The sequence below is a fragment of the Danio rerio genome, chromosome 18 (genome assembly GCF_052040795.2).
Source record: "Danio rerio strain M-AB ecotype USA chromosome 18, GRCz13ab, whole genome shotgun sequence".
NCBI classification, from domain to species: domain Eukaryota; kingdom Metazoa; phylum Chordata; class Actinopteri; order Cypriniformes; family Danionidae; genus Danio; species Danio rerio.
Window position 1 is genome coordinate 35,789,589 of NC_141038.1, and position 9,825 is coordinate 35,799,413.

General features: G+C 40.5%; 1 protein-coding gene across 1 annotated transcript; it reads left to right on the top strand.

The window, feature by feature from the left end:
* Positions 1 to 4,739: 4,739 nt before the first annotated feature.
* olfcg7 (olfactory receptor C family, g7) lies at positions 4,740 to 9,295 on the top strand. Its single transcript, NM_001366343.1, has 6 exons — positions 4,740 to 5,070; positions 5,170 to 5,458; positions 5,551 to 6,300; positions 6,441 to 6,668; positions 7,535 to 7,658; positions 7,752 to 9,295. The coding sequence occupies exons 1-6, from the start codon at positions 4,820 to 4,822 to the stop codon at positions 8,663 to 8,665; spliced, it is 2,556 nt and encodes an 851-aa protein (NP_001353272.1). The 5' UTR covers positions 4,740 to 4,819; the 3' UTR covers positions 8,666 to 9,295.
* Positions 9,296 to 9,825: the final 530 nt, after the last annotated feature.

Below are 9,825 nucleotides of genomic sequence, written 5' to 3' on the forward strand. Positions count from 1 at the left end.
CGGGCGGGCGGGTCAATCAGTAAAATTGGTTGGGTTTAGGGAAGGAGGAGGGCGGGTCAGCCGATCGGCCGGTCGCGCAGTCAATCATCCAGTCAGTCGGACAACGGCCTCTGTTGGGTTCACGCGAGAACAGCGCGGGCGCGAACTGCACTCGCGAGTGTCATGACTGTGTTTGTCCACCAGATGCCACTGTAGTTCGCCAGCAACCACCAGCGGACTACAGTGGCTTTAAGAATACATTTCCATACATTCTTTCGCACACACACCAGGTCTGTCATCTACACTGGATTACCTGGACCTGGATTATCTCTGTTTGTCAGTTGGTCGTTGTCGTTCCTGTTGGTATGTTTCCTGATTCCTGTTTATATCCTGTACTTGTGCTAAAGTCTAGTTCTAGTTTAGTCTGTTTGAGTTCCTAGTTTGTTTGTTTATTTTATTACTTTGATTTTTGGATTTTTGTCACTTTCTCTGCACTATACACTAAAACTGCACTTGGATTCTACACCCGTTTATTTTCTGTTTTGATCACGCTAAAACGTGACAGAACGACCAACTCAACAATGAATCCAGCAGATAATGTGATCATGCTTATAAAACAACGTAACCGCTCTATCGAGCGTTACGTTAAGGAGTTTTTGGAGCTAGCCCCAAAGAGTTCTTACAGTGACATGCTGCTTATGATGTTCTTTCGGGGAGGACTTTTGGAACCAGTCCGCTCCCTCATGCCACCGTATGAGGCTGACTGGAAACTTTATCGGTTCATCGAGGCGGCTCTTTTGATCTCCGGCTCTCCCCTCTCTGTTGCTTTGAAGGGGGAGAACCCTCAGGAGGGAGGCCTGAGTGGTGAGCAACAGAGGGATATATTTTTTACGGGAAGGAGAAGAGAGGCTGGATTGGAGTTGCGGACTTATCCACGTCGGCCTGTCCGAAGACCATCCTTCTCGGAGCCTCTGGAGAGTCTTCTGGAGCTGTGTGAAACCCCAGTGTCTGCTCCAGTTCCACAATGCCCGCCAGTGTCGGCTCCAGCTCCAGAGCAAGCTTCTTCGCCTGACGACACCGCTTTTCCTCCTTCTCAAGCCACCAGATGGAGGAGGCTTAGGAAGAGGACTGCTCCAGCCCCAGAGCGCCCGCCCGCCAGTGTTGGCTCCAGCCCCAGAGCGCCTGCCAGTGTCGGCTCCAGCCCCAGAGCGCACTACATTGCCGGTTCCAGTCCGGTTCCTGGCCCTGCCGGCGCCACCCAAGCTCCTCGCACTGCCGGCCCCAACCAGGCTCCTCGCCCTGCCGGCGCCACCCAGGCTCCTCGCCCTGCCGGTCCCAGCCCGACTCCTGGCATTACCAATGCCTCCCAGACGTCTTGCCCTGCCGGCCCCAGTCCGGCTCCTCGCCCTGCCGGCACCACCCAGGCTCCTCGCCCTGCCGGTCCCAGCCCGGCTCCTGGCATCACCAATGCCATCCAGACGTCTTGCCCTGCCGGCACATCCCAGACATCTTGCCCTGCCGACCCCAGCCCGGCTTCTTGCTCTGCCGACTCCAGCCCGGCTCCTTACTCTGCCGACTCCAGCCCGGCTCCCTTAGTCCCGACGGCTCCAGTCCAGCCGCCTCCAGTCCCGCCGGCTCCAGTCCAGCTGCCTCCAGTCCCGCCGGCTCCAGTACCGCCGGCTCCAGTCCAGCTGCCTCCAGTCCCGCAGGCTCCAGTCAAGCTGCCTCCAGTCCCGCCGGCTCCAGTCCAGCCGCCTCCAGTCCTGCCGGCTCCTGTCCAGTTGTCTCTCCAGCCGGCTCTCCTGAAACCCCCTGCCTTGTGTCTCCTGCGGGATCATCCATGGGTCATCCCTCCTGCCCCTCCCTGGTGGTCCTTCCCACTGTTTGGGACTGATTCCCCGGCTGCACCCTGGCTTCCTGCTGGAGCGCCTGACCCACGGACCTACCCTGGTCTGACCCTCCCATCCCTCCCCTTGTTCCTGCTCCGCTCCACTCATTAAATGATTACTAAAGAGCTGTTTATATTCCTTTATTCCAGAAAGGGAAACAATAAATGTATATATATATATATATATATATATATATATATATATATATATATATATATATATATATATATATATAAAAAATTATAATCATAAATTATAAATAAATATAAATCAATTATAAATAGTCCAAATCCAACACAATTCCAGAAAATAATTCAACACACATCACGTGGTGATTGATGAGTTTAGTGTACAAATGTCAGTGGTCAGTCAGTGCAGATGTGGATGTCTAAGGAGATAATGCATATGTGGAAACCTGTGGAATCAGTGTAGATGTTTATTCATTGATTTAAGACAGTGCAGATGTAAACGTCTGTGGAGTCAGCGCAGATGTGGACGTCTTGAGGAGTCAGAGCAGATGTTTTATGCCCACTAAGACTGAGTGATCAACCTGTAAGGATAAATCGAAGAAACAAATGAAAAATTGTTCTGATAAATTTAATATTTGTATTCCACATATCTCTCGTGTCCAAGTATCATTGTCTTTTGTTAACATTAATTTATTATACATATAATAATTATTGCAATAATGCCTAAACAAATTATATTGCGCAGGTAACCTGCAAACTGCCCCGTTACTTTTCAAAACAAAGACTTTAACATTGTATTAAGTGTTACTAACATTTGTAAACTCTTTACTAACATGGTTTATCACTTAGTAACTAAGCATTTTTTAAGGAAATCAGAAACCTGTTTATGACGTGTGCACCTCTCCAACGTTAACTCTTTACTAACATAATTGTTCTTAATATATCTATATATATTTTGAGGTCCAGGTAAATCATTGATCACTGCTTTATTATAAACTTAAAGTAAAAACCCAAAGTTAGTAACACATCAGTAATAATGTTGGGTTAGTGGTAAGTCAGTTTACAAATGTAACGTGTTGAAGTAGTGAACACTTTACAACAATGTTACTAATTCCCTTAAGTAATGCTTTGCTAGAGATAAATCATGTTAGTAAAAAGTCTACAAACATGAATAACTTGCCTGTTGAAGAATGTGAGTTGTTCAGTATTTGCTGCATTCTGTCTCGCATGTCTAATGTGGTCGAGGCCATTGATGAACCAGAACGCATCCCTTAACGCATCAGTGTTGTTCAGCAGAATTAGGAGTTCATGACGAGCCGCTGCTGTTGGTAAGATCTGTACATGTGGCAGACACCTCTAGTATGAGTTGTTGCAAACGTAAGGTTGTCTGGTTAGATCGTAAGTTAACAAGAGATTCAGCATCACGTGAATGGTACAGGGCTCAACATTCACATGCTGCAGACTGGAATGGGAACATGGTGAGCTCCACTAAACTAATCAAAGATGCCTCGATTATCAGCAACATTATCTGCTTGTGGGGATTGAGCTGCCTCGTTGTCAACGTGTCAGGACGCAGGTTAGTCCAGGCAGTTTCGATCTGACGAGCATGAGGGAGAGCTTCACGTAGCTCCTGCACAATATGACCCATATGCTCAGCAAGGTCATCACTTTGCCTTCCCCATCCAGGTCGCTGTCCCCGAGGGTTTGGTCTAGCTGGACTGTGAGCCCTGTCCGCAGCTGCTGCTCTGCCTCCAGAGTTTCAGCCATTTGTCTCAGAATATTTCTCGCTAAGATACACACCAAACTTTGAAAACAATGTATTCGTAAATATGAGTTGGATTTTATCTCGCTCTCTCGGGCTGTGGACCTTTCACCTGCTTTCGTGAGGTAATTTCCTCTCCTCTCAGCTGTTACTACGATACTTATGGATACAGACACAAGCTTGTCTGCAGAGCAAGTTTTGTCCTCCTTTTGCGTGTCTATCATGGATCAGCTGTAATCGCCGCTGTGTTTATCATTGTCAATCATTGGTGAACCGTGCAAGACCATTAGAGCCAATCACAGCTCTTTCTGTTACTGACATGTGATAGCCACACAGATCCATGCACAATACCTTATTGATCCAGCTCTAGTGGCCAAAAATATAGATGGTTAAAAACCCATTACCCAAAACACTGGAGCACAGTAGTTCCGAAGCAGAAGAAGCTGTTGGGGAGTTGAGTTCCTCCATTTACAATATAACTTTCCTCTGGGGGTCCAGTCCAGCCAGACTCAGACACAAAGATGGGATAAGACCAGCCTAAAACTATTCTTCCTTTCACTCTTTATTCCATTGAGTCTAGTTAAATTTTGTTTTTGTAACCCTTGCCACCTTTTTAAACTACCACTTTTTAAACTACCTCTCTTACGTGGGAATCCAGCTCCACAGAGGAATTTCACCTCAGAACTTTGGACCATAAGTCCATCTCCAGACAAATAATTTAAATGGTGTACGATCTGCTAATCATGTTAATTGACAGATAACCATGTCTAAAATCAATAAAGGTTGAATGCCATAATCTTCCTAACATAATTATGTTATGCCCTACATCATTGTAAATTACATAAGCTACAGTTCCTATTACCCTCACATGCTCTGCTGTATATACAGTATGTTGTTCCATGTGCCATCTGTTGGAATTTATGGAAAGCACAACACATGCAAAAATCTGCATTGCTAATGACCAAGTCTGTTATTTATTAGAGTAAATAGATGAAAAATATAATCCCTAGCTATTCCTTTAAAGACTCCTCCTAGACCCCCCACCCCCCCCCCCCCACACACACACACACAATGTCTCTCTCTCTCTCTCTCTCAGAGAAAGGAGAAGAGATAGAGCAGCTTTATTCAAATCTAGCTAATCTAACACACAACTCTGTCACATACTTAAGTTCAGCCCTAAGTAACAATTTGCTACATTTTCAATCTTTGTTAAACAAACTATGTCAGCTAATTCACTTTTCATGGTCAGCTTAACCTTTAGAATGATTCTCTATTTTTACACTATTCTTTTTTTACGCTGCTTTCAAGCAAAGACAGAAAACGCATTTTGCCAAATAATAGGAGAGGCTAAATACCCACTACTTTCAAAGGATGGAGACGTAACTATTGGGGGAATTTTTGCAATCCACAGTAAAGAAACATTACCTTCATTTGAGTTTCAACAAAAACCTCAGCCACTATTATGCTCAAGGTTTGTTACATTGGAAAGCAGATAATATACTTAAAGTAGGCAGATGTTTAAAATTAAATGCAAAGTATTATCTACACCGATTTGAATAATGTTTTACAGTGTGAATCTAAGAGATTTTCGGCTGGCACAAATAATGATCTTTGCTATTGAGGAAATTAACAAAAGTGAAAATTTGCTGCCAAATGTTTCTATTGGCTACCGAATATTTGATACCTGTGGTTCAAGACTGTCATCTATGAGTGCAACAATGGGACTAATGAATGAACTGAAATTTGCAGCAGGGGAGACATGCAATGGACAGTCTCCCATACATGCTATCATTGGAGAAACAGAGTCTTCAGCCACAGTGATTCTGTCCAGAACTACAGGACCTTTTAAAATTCCAGTGGTAAGAAGTAGTAACACCATAACTTTGTTAGAATCACCATACTGGTGAGTGTTGCACCATTTTCATTTTTTTTTCTTCGCTCTTTTCTTCAGATAAGTCATTCAGCATCATGTGAATGTCTCAGCAACAGGAATGATTACCCATCATTTTTCAGGACTATTTCTAGTGATTACCACCAGGGAAGAGCACTTGCATACATAGTCAAGTACTTAGGCTGGTCTTGGGTGGGAGCTGTGAACAGTGACAATGACTATGGAAATTATGGAATGGCCATATTTCTCGAAACAGCCCAGAAAGAGGGAATTTGCGTGGAGTATTCTGTAAAATTCTACAGAACAGAGACAGAAAAACTAAAAAGAGTGGTAGACACAATTAAAAAAAGCACTGCAAAAGTGATTGTTGCATTTGTTTCATTTATTGAGATGGGCTTATTAATTGAACAGCTAAGTATTCAGAATATTACAGGATTCCAAATAATTGGAGTAGAGGGATGGATAACTTCAAAGAACTACATAACCACAAACAGCTTTCATTCAATGGGAGGTTCACTGGGATTGGCATTGAGAAAAATCCATTTGGAAGGGTTTTTAGATTATGTAACTAAATCGTTTTGGAGCACAGCATTCCCATGCTCACAGACTGAGGGGATTTTGCCTACTGTAGGTTGCAGCAAATATAAGGATCTACTTCCACTGAAAAACTACACTGAAGATGTGCCTGAACACAGATATTCAAGCCATGTTTATAAAGCAATTTATGCAGTAGCTCATTCACTACATAGTCTGCTCAAATGCAAGGAAGGAGAAGATTGTGAGAAAGGCCACGCAACACAACCACAGCAGGTTAAATATAAACCACAACCTAATTTTATAATATATATATATATATATATATATATATATATATATATATATATATATATATATATATATACACATACTTGATATTGTATGGATAAATTGTGTTTTTCTTTTCCCAATAGGTGGTTGAGGCTCTAAAAAAAGTTAATTTCACTGTAAAGTTTGGAGATCGTGTGTGGTTTGACCGTACTGGTGCCACAGTAGCCCATTATGAGGTTGTGAACTGGCAGCAGGACACTGATGGATCATTCCAGTTTAAACAAGTAGGATACTATGATGCCTCACTGCCTCCTGACCAGCGCTTTGTTCTCAACATTGAAAGCATCATCTGGCCTGGAGGAAATTTGGAGGTATTTAAATTTTTTGTAACACACTGTGTTTAAAAGTGGCAATTGTCTGCTCCCTTATAAATACTGGGCTGTATAAGATTCCCCACAAGTAGCAAAATACACATGGATTTGTTGACTATAAGCTGACAGAACCAGCAAAATCAGAAACTCTTTATGAAACCATATTCACCAAGCAGGTAAAGTAGCCTCTTACACAAAATGTTCTATAGTACACCAGGCATACAAGGCAGTAAATGAACAGACTTTTTATTTGAATAATTGTTCAGAAATTATACAGTCAAGGGTTGTTGTTGCAGGTCAAAAAAATGTCAAGAGTTGTGAATGTTGACTTTTCACAAAGCTGCAAAACCTATTAAAAAACACAACACTTTAAAAACTATTCAAATATATTTTTTTATATAAATGGGTAGCTGCATTTTTATATTCAAAATAAATTAGAGGATTACGCTACTGCGTAAATCCTTTGGTGGACCTTTTAATTGAAAAACTATTGTTAGTCATATGGCCTGTTGGACTTTTTTGCATTTTTGAGATATATAATAAACAAACTTTAGATTGTTCAGGGACTGGAATACTCCACTAAATTTCTGCATATGTAATCTACATAACAGTACTTTATAAATGAATTTGCACATAAGCCCTACTTACAATGGAATTCATGAACATACTCATTTAACTAAATTAAATTTTAAAAATGTTCATAAAATACTAATGAATTCACAGGGGAGTTTTTGGGTTATTAATTTTAAGTTATATTTTATGTGCAAAGTACTCACAATGTACTAAAGTATATACAAAAATAATAAATTTATGAGAAATGCATGAGGTTCAATGTTTTTAAATGCATGTATTTTTAACACATGAAGAAACCAAGGTCTGTGTGCAGCGAAAGCTGTTCTCCAGGCACCAGAAAGGCTGCTCAGAAAGGAAGACCTGTCTGCTGTTATGACTGTGTTCCATGTGCAGATGGAGAAATTAGTAATGAGACAGGTAATTATCACCTCATATCATCAACCGATTAGTTGTACATTTTGTTTTCTTCTTTCTCTCTCTTTCTCTCTCTGATCATGACTTTCATTCCAGATTCGGTTAACTGCAAGCAGTGTCCAAGGGAATACTGGTCTAATGGTGAAAAAAATAAATGTGTGTTAAAAGCTATAGAGTTTTTGTCATTCACAGAAATTATGGGTATTGTGTTGGTCTGTTTTTCACTGTTTGGAGTAGGATTAACTGCAGTCGTGGCCATTCTGTTTTGGAGCAAAATGGACACTCCCATTGTAAAAGCCAACAACTCAGAGCTAAGCTTCCTGCTGCTCTTCTCACTGACTCTTTGTTTCCTATGTTCACTTACGTTTATTGGTCGGCCCACTGAGTGGTCCTGTATGTTGCGTCATACTGCCTTTGGGATCACTTTTGTCCTTTGCATCTCCTGTGTTTTAGGGAAAACAATAGTGGTGTTAATGGTTTTCAAGGCTACACTTCCAGGAAGTAATGTCATGAAATGGTTTGGGCCTACACAACAACGACTCAGTGTTCTTGCTTTTACATTTATACAGGTACTTATATGTGTGCTTTGGCTTACAATATCACCACCATTTCCTAACAAAAATATGACATATTATAAAGAAAAGATTATTATTGAGTGCAGTCTTGGTTCTACTATAAGTTTCTGGGCTGTTCTTGGTTACATTGGCCTGCTAGCTGTCTTGTGCTTCATTTTGGCTTTTTTGGCTCGCAAACTACCAGATAACTTCAATGAAGCCAAGTTCATCACATTCAGTATGCTTATTTTCTGTGCTGTATGGATCACATTTATTCCAGCTTATGTCAGTTCTCCAGGAAAATTCACAGTAGCTGTGGAAATATTTGCTATCTTAGCCTCTAGTTTTGGCTTACTTCTCTGCATATTTGCACCTAAATGTTACATAATCATATGTAAGCCTGAACAAAATACAAAGCAACATGTCATGGGAAAAACATCTTTAAAGGTTCAATAACCAGAAAGTAAAGTTTTTTTTTTTGTAGTCAAGATAGTAAGGGAGAACATATGGTGTAGATTTTTTATAACTTGAACAGCATACCATGGTACTAGCAATCTCAATCTTAGTGCTTAATTCCAAAAGAAAGCATAATGTGATGAATCATACACTTAAAATACAATATTTGGATAAAATAAACAACGATTTATAGTGTACATTTTGGGGTATTTAAAGCTAAACAGCACTGAATCTAATTAGGAGTGAATAGGAGGGTTTGGAAATACAGCATATTGAAGATGTTTATCAAAACTTACAATCAAAAGATGATAATTTCTCAGTATCCCTAGTTACATAATTTAGTTTAATCTAGTTGTTATAAATGCATATGTGCTTTGAATTGATGCAATTTAACATCAGTGCTAATATATACCACATACAGAAACCTTTTGGCATTTATCAAAATTTGACACTCTGGCTGTTGCTTATTCAGAAAAAAATGTACTACAAAAAAGAAACCAAATAAATCACACAATAAAATTTGATAATATTTCAGGGCTGCTCCTGTTGTAATTTAACTTGAACTTTTTGTATCATAAGATGATCAGAGTCTGATACATGTACAAAGTAAAAAGTTACAAGATACATTTATTTATTTTATGATGCACTTTTTTAAATAGACTTACATTACCTGCCTGACAAAAGTCTTGTCATTGATCCCAGTTGTAAGAACAACAAATAATAACTTGACTTCTAGTTGTTCTTTAGAAAAGTAACTAAAGACAGTTTTTTTTCTGATAAATCCTCTGTTGAACTGCATCTCATTCACCACAAATAGTGCAGAAGACCTATTGGAACCCGCATGAAGCCAAGAATCTCACAGAAATCATACAAGTTTGGTGAAGGAAAAATCATGGTTTGGGGTTAAATTAAGTATGGGGTTGTATGAGAGATCTGCAGAGTGGATGGCAACAAAAACAGCTTGAGGTACCAAGACATTTGTGTTGCCCATTACATTAAAAACGACAGGAGAGGGCAAATTCTTCCACAGGAAAGGACTCCTTCTTACACTTCAGCCTCTACATCAAAGTTCCTGATTGTGAAGAAGGTCAATGTGCACCAGGATTGGCCAGCCCTTTCATCAGATATAAACATTATTATTAACATTATTATTAAGATGA